The sequence below is a fragment of the Otolemur garnettii genome, unplaced genomic scaffold, assembly GCF_000181295.1.
Source record: "Otolemur garnettii isolate 467f Iridium unplaced genomic scaffold, OtoGar3 scaffold00017, whole genome shotgun sequence".
Taxonomy (NCBI): domain Eukaryota; kingdom Metazoa; phylum Chordata; class Mammalia; order Primates; family Galagidae; genus Otolemur; species Otolemur garnettii.
This window is the reverse complement of record NW_003852412.1, coordinates 28,872,303-28,899,766: the sequence shown is the minus strand read 5'-3', so window position 1 is coordinate 28,899,766 and position 27,464 is coordinate 28,872,303. Positions and strand designations below refer to the sequence as shown.

Sequence of the window (27,464 nt, the reverse complement as noted above, 5' to 3'; positions counted from 1 at the left end):
TCATGTTCTTCCCAGGTTACAAAAAAAAAAAAAAAAAAAAAAAAAAGAATTTTTTGCTATTAAAACATTCATTAATGTCTTCAAAATTGGGAAAACAGAAAGTTGTCATTAGCAACAGTGGTTATTTATTTTATTTTCAGCAGTAATGCATCTGTAGTTTCTTTTCCTTCCATAGCTCATTTTTATTAACAATCTTTGCTGGTTAGTTATATTTTCTAAAAGTTAAATTATATTAGTATAAATGATATCATTTTTATTAGTGGTCAATATTATTTTTCCTACAATTTTTAATCTCTCTGTTTTCTTTGAACACAATATATTAAATTTCCTAACCCTTTCTTAATTGTCTCGTGGATTTATAATCATCGCATTGCTGATTTTTCCTTTTTTCTATATAAGGACTATGGATGGGTATATGTAGAATAGTAAGTATGTTTTCTAAAAAGATACTTTCAACCAAACATAGACAACATCAACTTCTTTAGGTCTCTAAAAGGTTTTAAATTTAATGAAAAATTAGTTGATTGTGTGTTTTGTGATTAAATAATGTCTATCTCTAAGCCTGCTACTTTTGGTGATCTCTTTAGTAACCCAGGTGACCCTGCTCTGTGGTGTCTGCTGTCCCGAGTTGTTGCTCAGTGTGCTCAGAGGAATGCACAGGTGGGTAATGTTCTAAATTCTGGCAGAGAGCTATAATAACTTGTCATGTGGCAAATGTTATAATTTTAAAGTATAGTGTTGTTTTCCTGGAAAGTAGTAGTACAGTGAAAGGAGTTCTGTTTTTAACCAAATTTCCATTAGTCGCTCAGCAAGCACTAGACTGTTTTCTCTCTGTCCTATTGTATGATTCTGGGTGTTGGAAAGGAAAATCCTTCTGAACACTTACAGATCAGGGTAATGACTGTGACAGAGTAAAGTAACTTTGCCATATAGTAAGTGTTAACCTGTGTGTTTTTTAATCCCCAAAGAGAATTTTACTTTATTAAAAGCTTCATAAACATAAGACAATAAAAACTACAATGTTGTCAGTGTCCAAAAGTGTAAATCTGAACCCGCAGCCCCTGATAATGATTAGATACTGTGTTACAGTTTGTACAGCCAGGTGTTTTCAGGGCTCTGTCTTCTGTACCCCTGTGATTGATTTGTCCTTTCATAGTTCACTTACCTAGTTGGTAAACGTAATAGTAATAGCTATTAGGTTTTTAGCACTTGTCATGTCTCATAATAGTTCTAGTATCTGAAGTGTGTGGGTCCCTTTCTGTTTTTGTTATTCCTACTGGTTTTCACTCACAGTGGCTTTGTTTACCCGATTGTGTATACTTGAGAATTATTTGTAGGAATAATTTGAAGCTTAAAACTAAGCTTCCTTTCTTTAGAAGGGATTTTTGTTTGCTTCTGCCAGGTCCTTGGGAGCTCTCCAGTCGAGGACCCCCAAATATCAGGGTTAGAACTCGAGGTTTCTGGACCAGCAAGGCTTACTGTGTGCCTGGGTTATATGCTCTGGAACCAGAGCATAGCTCCTTGAAGTCTTAGCTTACTTGGAAGTGGGTTTATGGTGCTCCCCGCCTGTGTGAGCGCTGGGCTTTAACTTCTGTCCCACCAGCCCATCTTTAAGGTGAAAATTAAAATGTGATAGCTTCTGCAAGTAGCTTCCTGAAGCTCACTTGTCTTTCTAGACTTTAGTTTTACTTTTTAGTTTTGACCTGGTAAGTCCTTAATATCTTGTCAATTATTCGGTGCTTTTAAAAATATGGGTTTTTTGGTAGCATTTTATCCTAATGTTTCTCAAACTTTATTATATCATTGAAATCACTTTGTGATCTTGTTAAAATGCAGATTCTGATTTAGTAGGTCCAGGGTGGCCCAGTTGTCTGGGTTTCTCACAACTTCAGGGAATGCCAGCACTGCTAGTGCTCAGGCCACAGTTTGAGCTTGTGCTTAAAAAAACTGTGTGTGGGGGTGGGAGGCATATGGCCTTTATTTACCCAGAGGCAAGCAGGCTGAGTCCAAAAAAGGAGTCTGCGTGTAGCAAAGTTTTATCCCACAAGTTTGGTTATTGTCAGTGACTGAATTCACTCAGAGGCCACCGCTATTAGGCACTGGGATGGAGCACTTTATTGTGTGTCAGCTACTGTGCTGAGCATTTTTATGTATTTTGTCATTTAATCCCAGCAACCATATGAAACAACTGCAATTATTGGTCATTTTATAAAGGAGGAAACTTGAGACACAGTTTAAGTAACTTGAATCAGTTAATGGCTGTGGTGATTCAGTTCAGATTCCCAAATCTTTCTCTGCTCTGCTGCCTTTCTTCTTTCTAATTGTCTTCTGTTTGTTTTATATTGATAGTTTTAGTAGTTCATTTATGTTTTTTATGCACTTTTTTTGTGCTAAGTACAGTTTTGAAAACATTTCTGATATACTTCTGCTATGAAGTGAGAGATATAGGAACACTTTTGAGGGAAAATGAAATCATTCTTATAACTTTCTTTTCCAGATAAAATGTCTAAGAAATAAATTTTTAAGAGTTATAGATATCAAATTGACCTCATGAAAACTCTGTGGTATGCATATATATTTTTCATTTTTAGTATTGATTGGCTTATTAAAGCTTTGGTGAGTTTCACGGTGCCCTGAACGTTAGTCTTTTATTTTAGGAGGGGCTGTGGAAGTTTAAAAATACTATGTATTTTAATGGAGTAAAGCCATGTTAATTTATCTTTGTGATCTCATCCTCCCTGCCTCCTCCCTCCTCCGTCTTTTTTAGTCTTTCTTCCATTCTTTTTTATATTGTTAGAACGTGTGTGTATTTATTTGGCACCATTGTAAAATCATGTAACTTTTGGACTTTCAAATGAGTATTTTAAAAACAAAGTTGAAATGATCACAGTGGAAAAGTCTCCCTTTCACAAAATATTAAACTAGTCTTAACAGTAATAAAAAGTTGACACACAAGGAGTAAAGTTGTTGCATGTGTCTAATCACTGTTTTCTACTCTAGGGGGGCGCTGTAGCAGGGAATGTGGCTCATATTCTGGACTCAAATCATGGAAAGGTCAGTTTACCCTGATACTCAGGAAATGTTGAGCTTGTTAAGTAATATTTAAGAAGGAATGAAATAATTTTTCTTCATAGCTTTAGAAGCCATCCCTGTCAAATATTTTTAGTCATTTTGTGAGACTAGAAGCTACAAAGAGAATTGGTTAAAATACCTCTTTCCTCTTGTGTAGAAGGCATTACTGTACACGGCAGTAAATCAGCTGGCGATGGGGAGCAGTTCAGCAGAAGATGGAAACAATATTGCACTAAAGACCATTCAGAAGGCAGCACTCCTTTCTCCAGGTGAATATAAATTCATTTCATTAATTCAGATCCTACCAGTCTTGCATTATGTCTTTTTTTTTTTTTTTTTGAGACAGAGCCTCATTCTATCCCCCTTGGTAGAGTGGCATGTTGTCACAGCTCACAGCAACCTCCAACTCCTGGGCTCAAGCGAGTCTCCTGCCTCAGCCTCCCAAGTAGCTGGGACCACAGGTGCCAGCCATAACACCTGGCTGCTTTTTGGTTGCAGCCATTATTGTTGTTTGGCAGGCCCAGGTCAGATTCGAACCTGCCACCTTAGGTGTATGTGGCTGGTGCCTTAGTCACTTGAGCCACAGGCACCAAGCCAGCATTATGGCTTATAGAAACAATGTTTTTATTTCCAGCAAATAGGATGAGAGAATTTTCAGAAAATGTTTTAAAATTTTGCATATTATTTAATAACCTGCTTTTGGCCACTAATAATTAAGAGAGAATCAATTTTTGTAACAGGCCAAATGGAATGTCTGCTTAAAGATATTCTATTACCTGTTATTAAAATCTGAATTATATATGTATTTTTAAGAAGCTTTGTTTCCTTTTTCTACCAGTCTGGTTGAAAGAGGTTTTACCTCTAGCTACTAATTATTTATATTATTTATATAGTTTACAGAATTACTTGATAAACATATTTAGATATCTGTAGTTAGCTCCTTGAAGGATAGGGATATCTTTTCTGTGGTAACTGTTAGAAATACAAGGTGATAGCCTCACCCGAGCTGGCTGTTGCACGACAACTCCAGCATGCATCCAGGACCACTGTGGGGAGAACGCCTCAGACGGAGGACTGTACTCTCTAGCCATCTAGGGTTATAAGGTGTATTTTTACATAATATCATTTTAAATGTGAAATAATAGCTTTAAAATTTATTCCCCTAGAACACTTCAAACATTTGTTAGATTAAAATGCTATTGCTTTGGGCTATGCACTGTTGGGATACAGACTGTACAAAGAGCAGGTTCAATGTTATTGTCACAGTCAATTATAAAGATCCTAACCAAGCTGCAAAATAGCTCACATTTTAGGGATTATTTTATAACATAAGTAAACAGATCAATATCCTGTTGTTAATCCTTCCTTTCATTTTGACATGATCAAAACAAAAAGAGACCCTACACATTTGGATTTCTCTAGACTATATATTAGTAAGTTTCTGATTTTTGGAGATGTTCTTAAGGAAATATTAGATAGACTTACTCTCAAGAATTCTTATTATAGATAAAGAATAATAGAAGATCCATTAGCCTTTGATTCTGTAAGGCATAAACTTTACAAAATGAGATTTCCCAGACAAGTCTAATGATGGCCTCTGATTTTCCTGTATTATTTAGATAAATACGTACTCAGGGAAGCAGAGTCCTCATATACGGTGCTTAAAACTAAGATGGAGTGGTAAAGATAAGTTGCCTGTTTGAGTCTAATGAAAGTGGATATATTTTAGTTAAATGTCAGATTTAGTATATGTCATGTCATATACCTAGTCTTTCTAGATCTTTAGTTAAACAAAGTACAGTTTTGCTAGATGTTATGCCAAAGAGTCTTTTCAGGAATTTAAAGATAATTCCAAGAATTTAGAATTTAATGAAAGAAAATCCAATTTCTGTTTGAGTATTTAGTGTTTCTGTGCTTACTAAAAGATATTTTCAGCAAACTGTAGTTTAAAATTATTAGGTTTGTATTATTTTCCCAGAATCACTTTATTTCATAGAGAATTGGAGTTGCTGGTTATCTATCAAGAGTTAATTAAGACAGCAGTTCTTTTGTATTATGACAGAAGAAATTGTTGCCAACTATTGTCTGTCCTCCTGCCAAAAATTTAAACTGTGTAACACCGTAAGATCTCCAGAGGAGCTGCCCACTTAGTCTTGGGAGTCAGTCAATATTCAGAAACTGAATCTACTTCAGTTGAAATCATAGAATTTTAGACCTGATGGCACTGCAGCCTGGTTTTATATAAAAAAGAATCCCAAATGAAGAGCTACCACATGTTAATAATCGGTGTCATTGCTAGTCCTCAGCTCTGAGGCTCAGTCGTGTGCCTTTTATTGTACAGTAATCAGATTGCATTGTAAATAAATTCTAGGGAATGGTACCTATTTGTTTATTCTGGAATCTGATTATGTTACTTAAGATAGGTATCATCTGGAACAGAAATTGTTTTATAACTTGCAGGTACATATTTAATTTTTTGTAAATGGTTTTTATTTGTACAGATTTTAATGATTCTTGAGGTTTTATTGATTCTTGTAACATTAGCAGTAATGCCAACCAGATGGTCAACGAAGTATATATTTCATACATTTGATAGGAGACACAGAAGCTAGACTGGATGGAATAGTCAGATAAGAAAAAATGTAAAACTAAAGCTTATAAGTATGATCAAGTGGCTGTATTGTTTACTGGCACCCCCTTGTGGCATTTTAAATCATCAATTTGTTTTTTAAGGATAGCAGGACTAAAACATTAACTGTTGAAGTAAGCTGCAAAATAAAAAAGGCCAAACAAATGAAAAAAAAAAAAAAAACCTAATTTCCAAAAAATCCTCTTTCATTTTTTATTTTTCACAAGGAACTTTCTTAAAAAGGTAAGTCTATATGTATAATCTCTGTTTCTTATTACCTTTCCAACCCACTACTGTCAGGCTCCCCCATCCTTTGAAGCTGCTGTCTAGGCATGAAGGAGGGGAATATCAAACAAACAGAGGGTGTAGAACCATTACACAGTAGACTGACTCTCATGCTCGCCTGTTAGAAGACAGACAAAATCTTGAACCTTTCCTTTTGCTTAAGAGCTGAAATATGGTATTATCTGGCTTATTCTATAATAAACCTCTAAAACAAGGAGTGAATGATGAAGACCAGTGTCTGTCTGAGGCTTGTCCTTGGTGTCAAGTGCAGTGGGTCTAATCACCCTGCTCTCTGGGCACCTGAGCTCACCAGTCATGGAAGAAGAGTTCATGGGGCATTTTTCATCCTCTGAGGTATCTGGGAAAAACGGCAAATCTTGAAAGATGAATGTTTAATAGTAATGGGTCTCTGAAAGCAAATATAATTTGGTTTTCCTTGAAGAAAGTAGAATTTTGAAAGTGGAATTGTGCCCCACCTCCAAGAGGGACTTTACCTAACAAATGCTAACATTGTAACCTAATTCTTTGTACCTTCAATTAACCTGAAACAATAAAAAAAAAAAAAAAAGAAAGAAAGTGGAATTTGGGGGGAGATACAGTTAAATTTTTTTGTCCTTGTAAACTCTTACTCTCATTTTTGATAGTTTTTCAGCAACACATTGCTATTAAGACTTCTGTCGGTATTCCCTGTTTCAAGGTGATCCTGCTGTCTGGGCTGGACTAATGGCAGCCTGCCATGCCGATGACAAACTGGCCCTCGTGGGCAGCTCTCAGCCAAAGAGGATGGATTTATACTTGGCGCTGTTATCTGCTGTTTCTGCTTCAAGTAAGTTTTAAAAAGCATTTTTACACATGACTCAATTCAGATTCATTGAATGCTTAAATCAAGAAAAAACCAAATTCTGCATATATTTTTATAAAAAATGCATTTAACTATACAAAAGTGTGGTAGGGGCCTGGTGCAGTGGCCCACACCTGTAATCCCAGCACTCTGGGAGGCTGAGGTGGGTGGATCACCTGGCTCAGGGGTTTGAGACCAGCCTAAACAGGAATGAGACCTCATCTCACCAGGAAAAAACTCACAAGGCATTGTGGTGGGTGCCTATAGTGTCAGGGGTTCGGGAGGCTGAGGCAAGAGAATCACTTGAGCCCAGGAATTTGAGGTGGTTATGAGTTGTGATGCCGTGGTACTTTTACCCAGGGTGACAAAGTGAGACTTTGTCTCAAGAAAAAAAAAAAAAAGTGGTAGGCATATATATGTTTTTTTATATATACCTAAAAAGTCTAATATGTTCTGTTAACTGAATCTTTATTTCATCCCAATTCTCTGCCTTGAAACTTGACCAGTGTTTTAGGACAGAGGTGACCTGGAAGTAGTCTTTTATTGAAACCAGCACAGAAATTGTTCTTTGATTCTTCCTTGGGATCTGGACTAGGGTAGCTGATAATCTAATCAGATTTAGTTAGCATTATTTTTTAAGTCTATAAATTTCTTCTTTGAAAAGTGATCTGCATAAAAGATAGGGTCTACAGAAATCCTTACGAGTTTCTTCTGCCTAGCTGTACATGGAGAGTACATTTTTATCTAGCAGTAAAAAAGAAGCTCTGTATGTTTTGTTTCTGTCTACAAAAGCCCACGTGAGACTCAGCATTGTTATTTGAGCCTGGTTAAACTGGCACCCTGTGCCTATATTATCAATCACAATCATCAGAAGTGAATTCTAGATGCCTAGGTAGAAAGCAGATTTCCACCATAAATCATAATCCAAGCTACTCTCACCATCTCAATGTCCTGAATTTAATCACATCTTCAAAGTTGTTTTTGGCATATGAGGTTACATATACACAAGTTCAATGATTAGACATTGACCTCTTTTTTTTGTTGAAACAGAACCTCAAGCTATTCCCCTGGGTAGAGTGCGTGGCTTCACAGCTCACAGCAACCTCCAACTCCTGCCTCAGCCTCTCAAGTAGCTGGGACCACAGGCGCCCGCCACAACACCTGGCTATTTTTTGGTTGCAGCCGTCATTGTTGTTTGGCAGGTCTGGGCTGGATTCGAACCTGCCACCTTAGGTGTATGTGGCTGGCGCCTTAGCCACTTGAGCCACAGGCGCTGAGCTAGACATTGACCTCTTTGAGGGAACAATATTCTTCCTGTCAATATCATATTAAAAAAAAAAAAAAGTGATCCACACGTAGGTTAACCAACTTTGATTAATAGATCGCCTTTTGTCTTGGGACAGTAGTTTTTCACCAAATTAATGTTAGGGTATTGGTTATTATTTTTTAAATGTTAAGTTATTGTTACTGCCTGTCTTTTATGGATTACTAGGGAAAATTAAGAAAAGCAGGTTTTTCTTTAGTGGCATTATAATTTAGAGTCTTTTAAAAGATTGAAATATTTTATTCAGAAATACCTAAAATGCGGTTATATTTAAGCCATGCTCTTCAAATTATAAAAAAATTCTGCCTTTTCTTTTTATGCACTTTGGTAATCCAGTAACGATTCTATTTTCTCTCTTTTGTTAACATATTAGTCATACTACTTAAAAAAATGTTTTTAGTGGTTGCCATGGAGTTTGCAATGTACATTTACAACTCATTCATGTCCAGTTTCAAATAGCCTATGCCACTTTATGGACAGTGCGATGCCTTGTAACAAAATAATACTAATTCCTTCTTCCTGTCTCTTATCTTACTACTGTCATTCATTTTGCTCTTACACATGAGAATCAATAAGTATATGTAGATACACATACATACACATAAAAGTCATGTAATAGATACATTCATTATTCGTGTCATTTTTTTCCTAGGTTTTTTTTTTTTTCCAAGAAATGGGGTCTTGCTATATTGTCTCAGCTGGTATCAAACTCCAAGGTTTATTTCTGTCATCTTATTATTGATTCAACATCTTATTATTGATTGTTTTATATGTACTGTCCCTTTCTCTCCTGTGGTTTTCTGTAGTTGTAACTAACATCTGAGTCTTTTCTGTGTCTGTGTGTTTGCTGACCCAGTAGTTTTTATTCTGTCTGTTTTCATGCTGGTAGATACTATTCTCTCACTTAAAGGTGTAGGACTCTTTTTAAGCATTACTTGTTCAGCCGGTCTAGTGGTGATGAATTCCCTCAACTTTTGTTTGTTTGGGAAAGACTTTATTACTTTTTCATTGATGAAGGATAACTAAGCTGGGAATAGTGTTATTGGCTAATGTGTTTTTTCTTTTAACATTTGAATATATCATCCCATTCTCTCCTGGCCTGTAAAGTTTCTGCTGAGAAATCTACTCTTTTTCTCATGGGTGTTCTTTTATAGGTGGCTCAGACACTTTTATTTTATTGTTTTTAGAATTATCTTTCTGTCTTTGACTTTGGACAGTTGAACTAATATGTGCTGTGGAGACAATACTTTTGAGTTATATCTATTTGGGCATTTCTGAGCCTCCTGTGTATGGATAGCTAAAGTATTTGCTAGACTTAGGAGATTTTCATCTATTATTTCTTTAAAAGGTTTTTCTAAGTATTGTTTTTTCTTAATTTTTTTGAACATTAAAAGTTCAAATATTTGGTGGCTTTATGGTGTTCCATACATCACCAAGGCTTTGCTCATTCTTTTTATTCTTTTTTCTTTATTTTTGTCTGATTGAGTTATTGTAAAAGATCTGTCTTAAAGTTCTGAGATTCTTTCCTCTGCTCAGTCTAGTTTATTGTTGGATCTTTTGAATGTATTTTGTATTTTATTCAGTGAATTCTTCATTCCAGAATTTCTGTTTGGTTCTTTTTTATGATATTGACATCTATGTCTTTGGTAAATTTCTCATTCATATTCCAAACTGGTTTTCTCATCTCTTGCATTAGTTTTCACTGCTCTCTTGTATCTTACTGAGCTTCTTTCCTATCAATACTTTGTTTCCTCTCTGGAATTTTGGAAATTTCTTTTGATTGGAATTTCTTGCTGGAGAATTATTGTGTTCTTTTAGGTGTCATATTTCCTTGGTTTTTTGTGTTTCCTGGGTCCTTATGTTGATTAACTGTGAATCTGGCATAGCAATTGCTTCTTCTAATTTTTTGAATCTCCTTTTGCAGGGAGAACTTTCCCCTACAGATGTATCTGTGGTGTTGGTTGGGCAGGGACTCCGGCTTTGTGTCTGGGTCGGTGCAGTGGTACAGCCTCTCTGCTTGAGAGTGAACAGTGCTGTGAACAGTGTCAGCGCTGTCTGTGATTTCCTTGGTGTTTTAGGGTGCAGTTGTTCGTAGAGGTCTGCCAGGTGGGCCAGTGTTCAGGCCACAGTTGTGGCATGGTGGGCTGATTACATCCATCCTTTGGCCCCAGGATGGCTTACGTTGGCACTGGTATAAGCAGGTTTAGGCAATACAATTTGGGGGCCTCTACGTAGCTTTCTTGGGAATGGTATCAGTGGATGGGTGGGTTTGGTGGGTTCTTAAGCCCCTGGGCAGCAGGCTTGTGATGGGCCTGACAGTGGCTGTAGTAGAACAGTCTTCCAGCATTTGCTACAATAGGCTGGGTAAGCCGGTAGCCAGGCCCACAGGTGTTTTGTGCAAGTTGGTGCCACCTGCAGTGTTAACAGCAGACTGGGTGAGTGCTCAGGCTCAGTGGTAGTAGACTGAGCTGGGCAATCCCCAGGCCTCTGATTGGTGCTCAAGTACTAGGGAGTATGGAGCCACGCTGGGTGGACCCGTTCTTGGTCCCTCTGATGGTGTGTGCTGGCAATGGCTATGGTGGACTGCTCAGGTGGCATCATGGCTGCACCGTGGCCCTGCTGTACGAGGGCAGGCGTGGCTGCTTTCATTGGGGCAGCTGTTGGCAGGTGGCTGAGGGCATGAGTGCTTTGCTTAAATCTTGGCATTGCTGCAGCCCACAGTGTCTATCAGTGGGGTACTGGGGTGTGGAGAGGCAGAAGCTGTGGGGACCCCAGTAGCATGCCATCTGGTGGAGGCAGGGCTGTCCCAGTTGTGCTATGCTGTCGCTTCATAGGAGTTGGGGTTTGTGGGAGTCGGCCTGAGCTCCCTCTTGGGGATAGTGCCTGTGTCGTCTTCAGGCAGCTCCCTTCCGTTAGTCTTGGGGCCCACAAGGGTCCAGGGACTCTCCTGTGTGGGATTGTCAGAGTCCACACCAGGAATGTGGGCAGCTGGGTGTCTCTCAGTTACCACTCCCAGGCACTGGAGAGCCTTTCTAGGCTGACCCTGGGCTGGTCTTGAGCAGGCCGCCTCGCTTCCCTCTCCGTCCTTGCTCTTGGTGCTTCTTATCACTTCTTTTTTTTTTTTTTTTTTTTTGAGACAGAGTCTCACTATGTCACCCTTGGTAGAGTGCCATGGCATCACAGATCACAGCAACCTCAAACTCTTGGGCTTAAGCAATTCTCTTGCCTCAGCCTCCCAAGTAGCCAAGACTATAGGTACCCGCCACAACACCTGGCTATTTTTTTGTTACAGTTGTCATTGTTGTTTAGCTGGCCCGGGCTGGGTTTGAACCCACCAGCCTGGGTGTATGTGGCTGGTGTCGTAACCACTGTGCTACGGCAGAGCCTCATCGCTTCTTTTGTATTCCAGTGTTCTCTATGAGATGATCTATCCAAAATGTGGCTGTTTTCTTGCTGTTTTGCTTCTTCTCTGTGGAAGAGGTTGAGTACCTGATGAATCTATCTGCCATTTGAAAACGTTTCTATTTTAGAGACAGTGTCTTGCTCACTGTGCTGCCCAGGCTAGAGTGCATGGCTGCAGCTGTGCTACTGTGAGCGCGGACCCCTGGGGTTAAGGGAGCCTCCGGCTTCAGCCTCTCAAGTAGTTAGTTCTATAGGCACATGCTGTTATGCCTGGCTAATTTTTAAATTTTTTGTCAAGACAGAGTTCTTGCTATGTTGTCCTGACTGATCGCAAACTCCTGGGCTCAGGTGATCATTCTGTCTTCCCTCAAAGTACTGGGATTACAGGTAGAAGCCACCACACCTGGCCTGGTCAGCTATCTTGAAACTGACAGTAGCAAATTTTATCAGACATTTAAGAAAAAAAATGGTAACAGTTGTACACAAATACTTTCAGAAAATCAAAGACATGTTAATACTTCTGACATTTTCCATGAGGTCAGCATTACCCTAATGTTGAAACTGGGCAAAGACATTATAAGAAAGAAAACTATAGGACAACATCATGCATAAATATAGATGGAGAAATTAATAACAAAACTTTAGTAATTTACACCCAACAACACATAGGAAAGATTTTATGTTATGATCAAGTGGAGTTTAGGTCAAGAATGTAAGTTGCTTTAACATTTGAAAATGTATACAATTCACCATTTAATACCTGTGAAAGATGCCAGAAACTTTCCAGAAACCTGTGTAATGTCAGCATAGTCTATGGTATTCCGCTGGTACATGTAAGTTTTAAAAATTGCATATGCATGAAAAGTCTATAATTGTAATATTTTTTGTAACTAGTTACTCCTCTGAGAGAACACAATATAAATTGCAGAAGAAAGAAAGTATGATAACATTAACGTTTGGGTTTACAGTTAAAGGCAAAGAATCCTTTGAGAATTACAACCGGTCTCTTGAAATGTGGTCTCTCTCACAAGCGGTCACTGGTCTGATAGACACTGGAAAAGTATCCGAGGCTGAGGCTCTCTGCACAAAGGTATTGTTATGGGGTGTGCACTGAAATTCTTAGGCTCTTGTCCTACTTGGCGAATAACTTAAAAAATGGAGTGCATGTTACTTAGAGATGATGGTGATTATGGTGGTAGTAATTAACATTTATTTTATTTCTTTTTTTTTTTTAAGACAGAGTCCCAACTCTGTTGCCTCAGGATAGAGTGCTGTGCTGTCATAGTTCACAACGACCTAAAACTCTTGGGCTCAAGCCACTCTCTTGCCTTAGCCTCCTGAGTAGCTGGGACTACAGCTGTGCATTACCATACCCAGCTGATTTTTTCCAATTTTAGTAGAGACGGGGTCTCCTTCCTGCTCAGGCTGGTCTTAAACTCCTGAGCTCAAGCAATCAGCCTTCCTTGGCTTCCTGGGATGCTAGGATTGCAGGCATGAGCCACCACATCCAGCCTAACCAACATTTATTGATTACTGTACTTGCTACAAACCAGTCACTATATTTAGTATTTTTTATTTGAACTTCTGGACAGTCCTCTGATGTAGTTATTTATTATCCCTGTTTTTATAGTTGAGGAAACTAAGGGTTAAAAAAGTTAAGAAATTTGTGCAGGAACTCACAATTAGAATGGATAGAGTTGTGATTTGAACTTATATTTGTCAAACTCTGGGGCTCAAGCTCTTAATATAGGTCTTTTAAAATCTACATTTGTTTTTAGGGAGGTAATATTTCCCTTTGATTTTTTCCTTTCAGAAAACTATATTTTCCAACATCCCTTCATTTTTCTAAAGTTCTGGATGATCATGGAAATTATTGAATGGGTGCCTGGCACCACTCAGTAGTCAGTGTTTATGGGCCAGGATTGTAGGGCTCTATGCTTACAACCTCTGTGAGTAAATTATTACTGCCTTGCTTAGGACATACCAGGGGCTCAATAAATATTTACTGAATGAAGGGATCAGTTTTGTAGACCTACTAGAAATAATTTAGTAGTTAAGGAGATTTAAACATAACTTTTCTTGAAACATATTTCATAAATGCTTACTGGGAAGATTGTGTTTGCCTATGTTGTCTTCCCAGAAATGTTTTTTGAAGGATAAATATAAATTTTTAAGAGAAAGAAGAAATGGACCTTTGAAAATTCCTTTGGTGCTTGAATTCTGTGAAAGGCAGAATAATATGTTTTCCTTTATTTAAGGAATTCCACTTGAGAGAAGTTCAGGGTAGGGTATTACATGCTGCTCATTTCCTAAGCATAAAATGATAGTTGCTAGGTATTCTCCGATAGAATAAGTGTTACTTGATGAATTTTTTCTTGTCATTTTATTATTTCAGTCTCTTACTTAGAAGAAAACAGTTAAATATATTTTAAAAATATATTGAAGACTATGATCTAATGAGTAAAAACAAAGAATATGCTATTGCGGGACAAGCAATAAAGAAGAATATTTAAAACAACAGTGAAAGGACTTCTTTAGATGAATTTTTTCTTTAACTTCTTTTGTGTTTGTATGGAAGGATACACATACATTTATTATTTTAGGATATAAATAATAGCTGAGGGAAATGGGAAAGTGAGTCATTTCTCTTATTCTCACTGCCTAAGAAGTCTGTGCCTAGAAGAAAGACATGCAGCAAATAAAGAAGGAAAATAACATAAACCACAGGAATAGCATTATTGATTTTGAATATTATTTAAAGGAAATGTAGGGTTTGGTATTCCTAAGCTGTTGAGTGTTTTATTCATTGAATTTTTGTGGTTGTTTATAAGGAAAGGTTTTAAATTCAAAGTTTTTTTCCCAACATGGAGAATAGCTTAATTGCTTTTCACATGTAACATCTAAGAGCCCATTTGATGTATTCGTATTCGGGGTTTAATTTTTAGAATTTAAAAAGTAACCCTGATCAGCCAGCTGTCATCTTACTTTTGAGACAAGTCCAGTGTAAAGCACTCGTGGAATCCCAGAAGCCACTCCCAGACGCTGCACTGGAAGAGCTACAGAGAACAGTGGCGTCCAACTCAGCCTCAGTCCCGGCATGGCAGGTGAGTTCCCCTTCTTACTTGAGTTGGGAGGGATGTTTTTCATGTTTGTTTGTCATGCTTTCAGTCTTACCACGTGTCCCTCAATTCTAGGATGTAAAAGGGTATATGGTTAGATGAACTGAGGAAATTAAATACTAATTTAGAACCTGCTACTACAATGCTTCAGAGCATTCTTAATTATAAATTTCCTTGATTTAAAATAATGGTGATTTAAAAAATGCTGTCCTTTACATGGATTGATGTAGGAGAGCTAAAGAAGTGTTGTAAACATTTTATAGTAGGAATATTATAATGATGTTTAACTCTGCTTTTAGATAGGTGTGTGTAGTTTTTCCCTAGCTACTTTCCAGGTAACTTGTATTTAGTGCTTTTCAAAATAGATATTTCAGGATTGACACTTTGAGCTAGTGCTGGTTATCCAAGATGACAAATACACAGTGGTCCCTGTGTGCTTTGTTCTTACTGATATTAAAATACAAAGAAGCACATAATTATTCAATTTCTCATATTTTCCTTCTCAAAAAACTTTTAGTATAGACTTTGTTGAAGTTTTTTTTTTTTTTAACTACAATTTGGTTTTTATTCACATGATCCTTATATCAGATTTTTGATACCCTTGCTTTAGATAATTAAAAACATAGGGCGGTGCCTTGGCTCAAAGGAGTAGGGCACTGGCCCCATATGCTGGAGGTGGTGGGTTCAAGCCCAGCCCCGGCCAAAAACTGCAAAGAAAAAAACAAAAAAAGATAATCTAATGGCATAAACTAGTTGGATTTTGCAAGGTAAGACTTCATTTTATTCTAATCCTTTAATAAAAATGGTGGGGTTTTTTTCCCGTCTTAGAGTAAGTTTGCCATTTGATAAATCTTGTGATTTTGTGTTCTTTATCAAGGGGAGAAATACCCTGTTAAACTGAAAGGAAAGAATATGTAATAAGTAAAGCCTTCAGAGATTGCACACATAAGTGTGTTTTCTTCTATATTATATAATTCATAGAGACTATGAAGTGTGGAAATCTGAAAAGTGCCACTCATTAAACTTTTACGTGTGTTTACATGTTTAACTACTAAGCATAGGAAGACACAGAACATTTCCAGCAACCTAACTGCCTCCCTGGGCCCCTCCCCCTTGATCTTCCTTCTGCCCAACCCCCAAAAGGGAAACCTAGCTTCTGACTCCTGTCCCTCCTGTGGAGATTTGCCTGTTTTTGAACTTCATGTAAATAAATGGAGTACTCTTTTATATCTGGTTACTTTGACCAAACATCATGTCTGCAGTTCATTTCCTTGTTTCATGTGGCCATAAACTTTCCCTTTTTTTTTTTAATGAATGAACTATAATATTGTTCATTCCACTGGTAATGAACTTTTGGATCATTTCTGAGTTTAGGCTTTTATAAATAATGCTGCTGTGCCTGTCCTTGGGTATGTCTTTTGGTGGGTCGGTCTCAGGGTGTGTATATATGTGTTAGCAGGTCTTGCCAAACGGTTTTCCAAAATGGTTATACCAGATTATTCTTGCACCAGCAGTGAAAACACAGGAGCGTCCCTGGTGCTGGTGTTGCTAGATGGCCAGTGCTGGTTTTCCCGATTTGGGTGGATATGTAGGTAATATCGTCCAGTGGCTTTAACTTGCATTTGCCTGGTGCCTAATGATGTCAGGACACTTTTCCTATTGGACAGTCTATTTTTGAGGTGCTTTGCACAATGGGATATTTCTTTCTTTCTTACTGAATTATTGGTATTCATTATATGTTCTGGATGTAAACACACTTCGGGGTTGTATTACAGATATTTTCTCACACCTGTGGCTTGCCTTAGTACTTAAAGTTATTTTTTTATGAATAGTTCTCAATTTTAACAAAGTCTAATTCATAATTCTTACATGGTTAATGATTTTTTTAGATGTTCTATTCAAGAACACTGTGCTTATTCCAAATCTATGAAGATTTTTTACATTTTTTTCTAGAAATTTTATTGTTTTAATTTTTATATTTAGTCCTACAATTTATCCTGGATTAATCTTTGTGACTATTTCAAGGGCTAAAGTTTACTTTTTTCCCATATAGATGTTCAGTCCCACCAAGTCACAGTAATACCTTTGTCATAAATCAGCCAATGCTGTGTGTGGGTCTTTTAGGATCTGTTCTTTTCCAGTGATCTAGTTGTAGAATAATTATAACAGTGTGCTGTAGTAAAAGTTATGTAAATATGGCCTTTCTCTCTCTCAAACTAACTGATTATATTGTATGGAAAAATCATGGATCAGGGGCATTGCTGTAAATTTGTTAATTCTCACACAAATGCACAGAAACCCTACTGAGATTCTGTTTGAGATTGTGGAATATATAGTTTAATTGGGGGAAACTGACAAAGTGATACTCTGCTGAATCTTTCTATCCGTGGATGTGATATATTTCCCAGTTTTACTAAGTTTAAAATTTCTCTCAGCAGTATTTTGCAATTTTCAACCTAGTGGTCTTTTACATTTTTATGTTAAATTTATTTCTAAGTATTTGGTATTTTCTTTGTTTCATTATAAGTGGGGTTTTTTTTTTCAGATATTACCTCCAAACATTTAGAAATGCTGTTGAGTTTTATATATTGACCTTCCAGAAAACGTAGTAAATTTATTTTCTTTGAGACAGTTTTGGATATTATACATAGACAGTTATCATATTTTGCCACGTAAAATGTGTTCTCATATATAATGTGCACCCACATTTTTGGCCCAAACTTTAAAAAAAAAAAATGGCCAGCTCTTGGCCAGGACTGACATCTGGGGAAAGCTAATGTCCTCTGGTAAACGTGAGCTCACACCACTCTGCCTGCTACATCAGGGGCCATGGCTGAAATAGCTTCATGCTTGGCTAGTGGGGTGGAAGTTTCTGAGGCCACTTGGCCTGTGGGCAGCCAGGTGGGTCCTTGGTCCCTGCACAGAGACCCCCATTCACTCTGTGCAACCAGGCCTCAGACCTCAGACCTTATCCCTCACCCTTCAGGGCTGCAACATGCCTTGCTAGCCTCTACACCAGCCCTCATTGCTGTACCTGGCAGAGGTGGGGCTAACCCTCTCCCACCAGATTCTGTACCTTCTGGACTGAAACTCCATGTGCCTGGAGGTCCCAGGGGTTCCTGAGCTGTGCTACCCATGTATAAAGCACATCTTTATTTTTTCCTAAAAAATGCGGGCACAAAAGTGTGCATTATACACACTAGAGTATAGTATTCCCCTCTGAATAACGAAGTTTTACTTTTTTCTTCCCAGTATTTACATATTAATTTTTTTCTTGCCTTATTGCACTGTCTGTAACCTTTAATACAATGTTAAATAAAAGTGGTGATAAGTATACGTTCTATTCTTACCTCAAGTAGAGAGCCTTAACTGTTTCATTATTAAATATGGTGTTTGCTGTAGGTTCATATAACTATCTTTATCTGATTAAGCAAGTTCTGTGCTGAATTTGTTGAGAAAGTTTTCTGGTTTTTATAACAAGTGGGTTTTGAGTTTCATCAAATACTTTTGGGGGCATCTTCTAGGATGGTCCTTTTTTTTCTTCTGTTAACGTGGTAGATTATCTTGATTTTCAAATATTAAAGTGACTTTGAATTCTTAGAATAAGCCCTTCTTGATCATGATGTATTATCCTTTTTATATGTTGAATTTGCTAATACCTTGTTTAGAGTTTTTATATCTATATTTATGAAAGAAATTGCCCTATAATTTTTCTTTTCCATAGGTCTTTGTTAGGTCTTGATATTTATGCTGTTACTCCTTGTTTATTTTCTGAAAGATTTTGTGTAAGAGTGGCATCATATTGTTCTTAACTATTTGGAAGAATTCACCATTGAAGCCATTTAGACCAGGAATTTTTTCAGAAAGTTTAAAATTATGACCTAAATTTCTTTAATAGACATAGGCTTACTAAGATGTCCTGTTTTTTTTAAGCATCGGTGAGTTGCAAAGAATCTGTCTAGTACGGTCCAGTTTCAGGTTTATTGATGTGGATTGTCCATGCTCTCTTCTCTAGAATGACTTTTCCCTTTCCTTCTGTAATGGTAGTTTGTATCTTCTCATTTTTCTCTTGGTAACTTTAGCAGTTTTCATTAATCTTTTCCAAAAACCAAGTTTTTATTTTGTTGATTTTATTTATTATACTTTCTTCACTTGTTATTAAGTTTTCTTTTTGTTATTTTCTTTTCTCTCCTTGGGTTTATTTTTTACTCCTTTGAAGTTATTTTTTATCCCTTGAAGTGGAATTTCCTCTTACTCTAATACACGTACCCTACAACATTTTATTGCTGTCATTGTCATTTATTTCAAAATGTTTTCTTTTTTTTTTCCAAAATGTTTTCTGATTTCCATCAGAATTTCTGACTCCTTCTCATATCATTGTGCATGTTGCATGGTTTCTAATATGGAGATTTTCTAGGGATCTTTCTAGAAGTTAAACTGATTTCTAGTTTAATTCTACTTGATCAGAACATACTTCATATGATTTTAGTCCTTTGAAATTTATTGAGGGTTTTCTTTTCATGATCCCGTGTATGGTCAAATTTGGTGAATGTGTGTGCATTTACAAAGAATGTGTATTCTACAGTTACCAAGTATAGTCTAAATATATCAATTAAAGCAGATTTGTTAATTATGTTTAAATCTTCTGTATCCTTACTGGGTTTTTGTCTTACTTCTTTTATTATTGCTGAGATAAATGTGCTAAAAAATAGTAATTCTGAATTTGTCAGCTTCTTTCATTTCTGTCAATTTTTATTTCATAAACTCTGTTATTGGTTGTGGGAATAAATGTAAGAATATTTATACCTTCCTGTTGAATGGGCTCTTTCATCATTATGAAGCATCCCACTTTACCACTTCATATTTCTTGTCTTAACCTACTTTGTTGGGTATTAATACAGCCACACAAACATTTGGTGGTTCTGCTGGTTCACATTTTCACAATATATCTGCTTTCACGTTGTGGTCTGATTTGTTCCCGACTTGCCACCCTGGGTGACGTTTAGACTTCACGCTGTTGCTAATAGAATGGACAATGTGACTGTTCCTGTATTTATTGGGGTGTTAAATACAATTTCTAACTTAATCAAAGTTTATTGAACATGTTAGAAGTAGAGCAGCAGACTGTGTGCTAAACTAAAATCCTCTGTGTTCTTCTTTCTCTCTGCTCTGTAGTGGCTGGCACAAGTGTATCAGTCCCAAGGCATGATGAGTGCTGCAGAGATGTGTTACAGAAAGAGTCTACAGGTGGCCTCCCAGCAGGGCAATTGGAGCGGGAAGCTTTCGAGTCTGTTGAAACTAGCACTGCTTGCGTTAAAAGTCTGCATGGTAAGATTGTGTCCTGATTATTTATCGTCTTGAAGAACTGACTCTTCTTCCCTGGGGAAACTTTTCACACGGTGGTGTTCTATTGAGTTCTGGTCTCATTGTCTACTCGTGTGGTGTCCCTCAAAACCTTATGTTTGGGGCTCCTGCTGGATATAAGAGTGACATAAATTCATATATTATAGCAGAACATTGTCCATGTTCTGGAAAAAGAAAGATCACATCCTCTATGTACCACAAAAGTATTTTCTCTAAGAACTGGTTTTGCCATTCACGACCTGTGAAACTTTTAGCCAAGCAAACTGTTTATGGCTCTGTTCCTTTTCTGCGTAAGTGACCTGCTTTGACTTTTTGGGAGGTTATTCTAATAATAAGTTAAATAACCTTTACAAGTGCCTTTGTGAACCTTAAAGCACTCTCCAAATCTAATCTTCTTTTTAAAATATTTAACATTCAACAATTTTTTTTTTTGAGACAGAGTCTCACTCTTATCACCCTGGGTAGAGTGCCATGGTGTCATAGCTCACAGCAACATCAAACTCTTGGGCTCAAGTGATCCTCTTGCCTCAGCCTGTTGAGTAGCTGACAATATCTGGTTAGTTTTTTTCTATTTTTAGTAGAGACAGCCTCTTGCTCTTGCTCGGGCTGGTCTTGAACTCCTGAGCTCAAGCAATCCACAGGCCTCTGCCTCCCGGAGCACTAGGATTACAGGTGTGAGACAGCACATCTGGCCACTAACATGTAACAATTATTATAAAAGAATAAGGAGATACCATAATTCTGTGGCAAATAGCTGGCAGTATGGAAAAGATGGATGTATTAAAATTAGACTTTAAATGAAAGACTGCTGTGTGTATGAAGTGGATACTAAACTGAAAGGTTAGTAATTAGATAGCAGATTCCAAAGTGAGATAGCAGATCAAGATCCATATTTTTGAAGCAGGTAGAATACTAACCTATAAGGAAGCAATAAAAGTATCAGAAGAGTGGGGTTGGAGCAGGCTTGTTGAGGAAGTTTCTTTGGTGAGAACTGCTGCCTTGCCTGTCTTCCCCATGGCAGGAAGGGGTTACTCCTGGAGAGAGAGGGGAGCTTTGATAAATGTCCCTGGAGGTCCCAGAAGCATATAAACAGATACCTAACATTTCAGAGGCTAGGATAGAGCAGAAGAGAGTTGCTAATGATTGGGAAATGCATGCTTCTAAGAGAGAGTGGTCTGCAGTAGATGAGTCCCAAAGGTAGGAAGCAGCATCTGCTGGTTGTGTAGGGTAGAAGGAGTAAAGGAGACAGGATCAGAGCACTCTCAAGAGTTTGGTAGACCTAGAAATGAGCCCTACCAAGTGTGGGAGTGGGTTGACCTGTCTAGTAGGGCCACCTAGAGCGATGATGGGATCTCAGCAAGAAGCAAGCCACGAGTTTCCAGGTTACTAGAGAGAGGATGTGAGCAGAGTAGAGCACGTTGGTCAGGTCAGCGGCTGCAGACGGTCAGGGCTGGCACCATACGGTAGGTCCAGTGCAATTGCTGAGAGCTCTGTACTCGGCGCAGTGCTCTGCAGTCACTATCTTGAAATTCTTAATGATGTTCAGACAAAGGGCCCTACACTTACTTTATACTAAGCCTCACAGAGTATGTAGCTGGACCTGCAAGTGAGAGACTACTGATACTGAGAGAGCCTCTGCTAGCGCCAGCGTAAGAAAAAGAAGTTTAATATCTGTCGGGCCTGGAGAGCTTGATACCATCTTACAGAGGCACCAAACACAACTTGGGATGTTTCAGTAAGGGCCCAAAGCTACAGGTGGTTAGAAGAGGCGGGAGTCTTGGGGAGGAGCAGTATACCATCTGCTATTGCCTGTAACCATACCCTAGCCTGGGAGTGTGTGTGTGTGTGTGTGTGTGTGTAAATATTACCTTTGAATGAAGACTGATGTCTTGAAAAGAAGAGGACATTGAAATGGAGGCTGTCTGAATGAATGTGAAGAAAAATAGATGTGAGAGAGTCTTAGGGCCTACTGTAATGTACATCAAGAGAAAAGATACAAAAACAAAAGTACATTCTGATCACATTGTTCCATATGCCAGTTGTATCTCTTATATAATCATTTATCTTTGGGCTAACTTTACAGAATGTTTTATATGATTTCTTAGAATTTAGAGAGTATATTATTAAAAGCATCCAGTGAATTTTATATTACTAGTTGTTAAAAAGATATTAGGAATAATTTTATTAGAATATGCTTTGCCTTATTCGCTTTGTCAATTGTATGCAAGATCCCACTGTTCCTGTACTCATAGAAGCTGCATCGTAACCTCTGCTCTGTGTCTCCAAGCTCATTGTCTTCAGAGCTGCCTCTTCCTTGATTGATCAGTGCACTCAGAGACCACTGTTCCAACTTGTCTTATTGTTGAGTGCTGGGAGTGGACTATATATTGACTTTATTAAAATGTGTATGAATCCTGTGATTATGAATCTTGGTTATAATTTAAAGTTTTTAATGAAACATTTTAATGTATTTTATTTCTCCTTATAATTCAGTAAAGTGTTTATCATTTTGTTACTGTTTCTTCAGAAAGCCTTACCTATGTGACTTCTGAGTCAGTACATTCTGTAAGACCAAAATTTATAACCCAAGTAATGTATAGATATATTAACATTTTTCCCATAATGTGAAATTTAGTAAATATTTTCAGTATTGCTAACTCTGATTTAATTTATCTGATCTGTTTTGTACTTTCCTTTTCTATTGGTATTGAATTAAAATACCTTATTTCAGCCTTTCCTCTCAGATAATTTTTGAAATGTTGGACTTTATATTTGCCACTACCAAAGAATTATATTAAATTGAGTTTTGTATATTTGGTAAACACAAGTCTTACTAATGGATAGATTGTATTCACGTATGTAATATAACAGTAATTTTCTTTTCACAAATATGTTAGTGGTTTTTAAATGATAGCTCCTCTTTGAAACCTTTTTTATCTCAACCTACGCTGTCTGACAGCTCCTGAAGTACAGGGATCAGATCTTAAATCATTTGTTAGTAATTGTGTTCTTTGTATCATTTATGTGGTGACTTGGACAAGTAGCTACTCAGTAAGTGAGAGTTGATTGCATACTTTTGAAGTAAAAGTCAAAAACTTTGATGTAATATGTCTTATATTTTTACAGGCTAACGTTTCCAATGATCACTGGCCGCCCTTGGTTCAAGAGGCTACAACGGAGGCCTTGAAACTTTGCTTTTGCCCGCTGGCTGTTCTTTTACAGGCACTGTTACAGTTCCACCGCAAAATGGGGGCAAGGTACAAAGAGTCTTTGTTAATTTTTGTTGTTGTTGGAAATGCTTCTCCACTTTAAATACCTGTAGGAAACAATCAAGGAAAGATTTATAATTAGTTTAACAAGCTAATTTAACAAATTTGGGGGAGATATGTGTGTGTATATATAATATGTAATTATGTTAATATATAATATAAAATGTATCTACTTTGGAAGAGCTAGTTCTAGAAATCCCCTAAGGGGAAAAAAAAGTTTTACATTTGTTTTAAAAAGCGATTTGGTATGCAAATATAGGATATAAGAGGTTTAATATGATAACACACCAGGAAAAGATTCTTTGGAGTTTTTGTTCTCTACTGTATTAAAAGGTGCCAATGGTGTGGTGACCCACATTCAAGACTATATTAACAGAAGTTCTTGCTAATGCAATAAGGTGTGAAAAAAATATTTAAAAAGCAGAGGTATAATGTGGTTTCACATCTAGAAAATCCAAAATCTGCTCAGATTAAGATATAAAAATTCTAGCAATACTTTTATGGAAGGGTGGGGATAGTTTCAGAAATAAATTTGAAGAAAATTACTTAAATATGGATGAAAAAGTATGTAAAAATATTTTAAAATTCCGAAAATAATATTAATTTCTCATACACATTACACATAATGCACAGCAATTGTTAGTAAAATAGTGATTATGGGCCAGATATTAGTGGAGCAGAGTAGGTGTTACAGAAATAGAGCTTAATACTTAGAAACGCAGCGGGAGGCACATTCACAAAACAGGGATTTTTAACACTTGTGAAAAGGAGGGAGGAAAAAAAAACTTGGAGTGGTGGAAGATTAAGACCCTATGGCTAGAAAGAAATTCCAGCACTATTTATTAATATTTTAATTTTGGACTTTTTGTGTGTGACTTCACCCAGAAGGTTTTGTAACATAGACTCCTAATGAACTACTGTCTCTGCTCAGTGTGCCTGGCTTGGAGGCCTTTCCCATAACACTCTTTGTTAACACCTCACATGATTTTTATTGCTTAAAAAAAATCTAACCCAAATAAATATGCAGTCTAAGAAAAAAACAAAGTACTTACTGTACATGGATTATCCCTATGCAAAAGTGTCTTCAAGACAAGTTCTTCAGTTTTCTGCTTCAAACCAATTGCTGCTTACAAGGTTCTTCTGCCTAGCAGTTCAGAAGTTACTACTGTTTGTTGTTTTTAAAGTACAGAAGTTTTGGACTCTTAAGATATTAGTAAACTGGGAAAGAAATAATTAGAACTATAAATTATTAGCCATTATTACATGGACTCACATATCATATATATCCTTGGAAACATACATTAAGAACCTGATATCTTAGCCTGTAGTGTAGATGTTATATCCACTCTGTATTACCTTTGTATTATTTACTTATTTATTTTATTTCCTGCCTACTTTAAAAAAGATTAGAGGTAGAGCACATAGAAGTGTACATAAAATATGAGTGATCTTCCCTCATTCTATTTTTGGAAGAAGTTTTTATTATCTGCAAAACGAGAATAATAATACTAGCTACCTAGTAAGGTTATGAATGTTAATTATGACCATATGTGTAAAATACTTTGTATAGTATCTAATGCATGATAAATACTTAGAAAATATTAACCACTATTATTACACTTATTATTGTGTGATTAAAAAAATCAATGAAGTAATTAGGTACCACCTCTGCAAAAGAATTAGATAATGTGTATATGAGACCCGTGTATGGAATATCTAATGTTAATTACAGCTTCAAAATAACTGTGACTATCTTTTTCCTAGAGAAACACGACGTCTTCTAGAGAGAGTGGTGTATCAGCCTGGGTATCCCAAATCTGTTGTATCAACTGCCCGTTGGTACCTACTGAGACACTTACATGCCAAAGATGACTATGAGCTCATTGACGTAAGGCATTGATTTTATTTAAAATATTTTATTTTGAAACTAAGGGTTTTAGACTTATTTTTCAAAATCATTCCACATTTTGATTGAATTTTTCAAAAATTGACCATGTAATTTTTGGTCAACAAAAGACTCCAATGTCTGCTGTTCCATCTATTAATAGTAAAGAAATACAGGCCAGGCACAGTGGCTCACACCTGTAATCCTAGCACTCTAGGAGGCTGAGGTGGTGGATTGCTTGAGCTCAGGAGTTCAAGACCAGCCTGAATCAGAATAATACCCCCATTTCTAAAAATAGCCAGACACTGTGGCAGCTGCCTGTGTTTCCAGCTACTCAGGTGACTGAGGCAAGAGAATCACTTGTGCCCAAGAGTTTGAGGTTGCTGTGAGCTATGATGCCACGGCTCTCTACTGAGAATGACAAACTGAGACTCTGTATCAAAAATATGAAATTAAAATAAAAAAGTAAAGAAATATTTATATACATGCCTTAAGGATTAAATATATAGCTTGCATTCTACCCTGGGTTAGTTATAAAATTTGCATTTTAGTGTTGGAATATTGAAAGCTGGGGCCCTTTGGCATTAATAACAGGACAGTTAATGCTGTGTTTAAAAGTAGTTTAATGTATATTTAACATGTGTATGTGCAAATGCCCTTATATGAGGAAGGAAGCTATATAGATTGAGTATCAGTAATCCAGAAATCCAAAGTGCTCCAGAACCTCAAAACTTTTTGTGTGCCAACATCATGCTCAGACGGAAATGCTCAGTGGGCTCTCACAGAGTTCTGTTATAAAGCAGCCCACTATATATGTGGGAACTACGTGCCCACCCATCTCACCCTGTGAGGCTTAGCGGGCCAAGGGAACAGAAGCAGATGTGCTGCTGATCATGCTGCTTGCTCTACAAGGAGTAACGAAGACCTCTGTCCCTGACCCCCCCGAATCCTGTGTCTTCTGCAGCATCATAGAACTGCAGCCGGCTGACTTGCTAGTTTACAATCACAGCAAAGCTCAGACTCTTCACGGTGCTTAACAGTGAACAACCAACAGATGAATTATTATTCACCAATAATTTAATGATCAGCTGAAATTGAATCCCCTGGTTTATAGAATTGGTGAAATCATGGAAAGATTTTTTGATAAAGCCTGGACCCTAGGTCTTAAGCTGTCCTTTTAAAAAGGAACAATATCCTTTGGACTATTCTAGTCATAAAATGCTCTTTTGGGGTAGGGTTGGAGAGACAGTAGTATTATGTTTATAATGCTGTTTATAAGCCACCAAACAAAACCTTTAATTTTCTACGGTGCTGACACTAGTAACAATCAAAATGTTGGCACCTATACTAAGTTGAATAAGTTCTGCTGTCATTGTTAACTTTGAGCAATTTATTTCAACAAAAGTAAGGTTGCAGCATTACTTTTTCTTGTGTAATTTGATGTTGCCTTTTGAAAACTGCTGCCCTTGACATTACTTTTCTTCTATGAATCTAAATATAGATGATTGTTAATAAATAAAATATTAATGTTCCTGTATGTAATTTCCCACAGGTGCTGGTAAATAATGCCAAAACTCATGGAGATACGAGAGCTTTGGAACTGAATGAGAAATTGTCTTTACAATAATATTGGATTATTTTGTAGTGAGGAAGCAAAGAAAAACCTATCTAATTAAGCAAAGAATCAAGACTTTTTCCCAAAGCAACATTTTTTAAAACTATGGTTATGGCATTCATATTTCTTTTAAATCTAAAGAGTTTAAGTTTTAAGTTAGGAATGTAATTTTATATTAACTCTTAATCTGATTTTAATCAGCAAAAATCTCTGGACAGTCCATAGTGAAAGGAAAACCATGATTCCCTTGGTTGGTCAACAGTTATTTGAAAACCATTATTTTCTGTACCTTACATGACACATAGTAAAGATACTTCGTTTTGTAAGCCTTTACAGTAAAGCCTTGATAGACATTTCCTAAATAAGAGACAGAAACAGATTTGTTTAAAAACAAATTCAAAGATTTACTTTCTCCTCTGAATCCTCGAGTTTGATAGATCAACTTGTCATAAAATTCCAGTCATCTTATAACCTGTTTTGCTAGTGGCTAATGTCAGAGTCTCTTGAAGAAGCATAATATAAATGTTGGTGAAGACACTCAGGTGGATGGTGGCATCTAAAAACATAAGTGGAAAATTTTGGAAAATAATGGTGACAATATGTAATTGATCATGCAGTTTCTTCAATTATGATGAAAAGACTTGCACTTTCTGAAATAA

At 36.9% G+C, this 27,464-nt stretch overlaps 1 protein-coding gene across 7 annotated transcripts in view; it reads left to right on the top strand.

Annotated features, from left to right (window-relative positions):
- Positions 1 to 27,004, top strand: part of TTC37 (tetratricopeptide repeat domain 37) — a 98,852-nt gene extending 71,848 nt beyond the window's left edge. For all 7 annotated transcript variants that reach the window (XM_023510884.1, XM_023510886.1, XM_023510885.1 and 4 more), the window contains 10 exons: positions 588 to 660; positions 3,001 to 3,054; positions 3,230 to 3,341; positions 6,684 to 6,812; positions 12,522 to 12,643; positions 14,499 to 14,657; positions 19,848 to 20,000; positions 23,163 to 23,293; positions 25,070 to 25,193; positions 26,743 to 27,004. In XM_023510884.1, coding sequence (XP_023366652.1) covers positions 588 to 660; positions 3,001 to 3,054; positions 3,230 to 3,341; positions 6,684 to 6,812; positions 12,522 to 12,643; positions 14,499 to 14,657; positions 19,848 to 20,000; positions 23,163 to 23,293; positions 25,070 to 25,193; positions 26,743 to 26,817 — 1,132 coding nt within the window. In that variant the 3' untranslated portion in view covers positions 26,818 to 27,004. The remainder of the gene's footprint in view (positions 1 to 587; positions 661 to 3,000; positions 3,055 to 3,229; positions 3,342 to 6,683; positions 6,813 to 12,521; positions 12,644 to 14,498; positions 14,658 to 19,847; positions 20,001 to 23,162; positions 23,294 to 25,069; positions 25,194 to 26,742) is intronic.
- The last annotated feature ends 460 nt before the right edge of the window (positions 27,005 to 27,464 follow it).